The following is an 876-nucleotide window of genomic DNA, read 5'->3' as shown; positions in this document are numbered from 1 at the left end:
GTGAGGAAGTAAAAAACTCTGGGTATTTTGATAAAAAAACACTTGGCAATCACTGTAACCCTGTAAAGCCGATGTATCGAATTCACCAGAGGGAAAATCGTACGTTAGCTTTCTGGAATCTATAAACACAAGCATTTCTTTAGGAAGATCATTACTTAGCACCAATGTCTCTCTCTCTCTCTCTCTCTCTCTCTCTCTCTCTCTCTCTCTCTCTCGTAAATTTTCCTTGTCCTCCGAACCCTTGGCTGTGATCAGCGCTGTCGGACCACAGCTCAGCAGTACTTTTAATCAGTAACACAGCTGGGCTCGAAGGGGAGTGCGGTCACACGCCACAGAACAAACAGCGCGCTCACACCAAACGGCAAGGCTCCTGGGGGCATCCTGGCTGGGGATTCGCAAGCGGACCCCCGGCCTCTTCCTGGGGCTGCTCTTTGGCACTCCAGGCTCAGGGGCTTTACTCAAAGCGACGTAGGTGGTTGTACAGCGACTGGACGTAGGTGAAGACGCACATGGGGTCCGGCTTGCGGCCCATCACCATCATGTCCTCCACTTCGATGAGGCGTTCACAGTTGGCCAGATTCCTGAAACACACAAGCCCCGTCAGAACGGCGGTCCCAGCCATCAGCCAGCCCCACAGCCGCGACAGGGCCGGGATCTCCATCCCGGGAACAGAGCTCAGCCTCTCAGCCTGCAGCCAGAGGTTCCCAAGGACCCACCAGCGGGGAATTCAGAACCCTGGCAGAACCCTTGGAGTCACTGACTCCAATGCAGCGTTTCCCAAACTCCCAGATTTATGAGCCACCTATACAATTCATAGTTTCCTTTAAATAGATTTACTTTATTTAATTTGTTTTTTTTTTTTTTTTTTTTTTTTTT

At 50.7% G+C, this 876-nt stretch overlaps 1 protein-coding gene across 1 annotated transcript in view; it reads right to left on the bottom strand.

The window, feature by feature from the left end:
• Window positions 1–279: 279 nt before the first annotated feature.
• The window catches only part of SMTNL2 (smoothelin-like 2), a 25,422-nt gene continuing 24,825 nt past the window's right edge, over window positions 280–876 (bottom strand). The window contains exon 8 of the mRNA XM_011958344.1: window positions 280–581. Coding sequence (XP_011813734.1) covers window positions 455–581 — 127 coding nt within the window. The 3' untranslated portion in view covers window positions 280–454. The remainder of the gene's footprint in view (window positions 582–876) is intronic.

Source organism: Colobus angolensis, unplaced genomic scaffold (genome assembly GCF_000951035.1).
Source record: "Colobus angolensis palliatus isolate OR3802 unplaced genomic scaffold, Cang.pa_1.0 Scaffold47, whole genome shotgun sequence".
NCBI lineage: Eukaryota > Metazoa > Chordata > Mammalia > Primates > Cercopithecidae > Colobus > Colobus angolensis.
The sequence above is the reverse complement of the archived record's forward strand: the minus strand, read 5'-3'. Positions and strand labels throughout refer to the sequence as shown.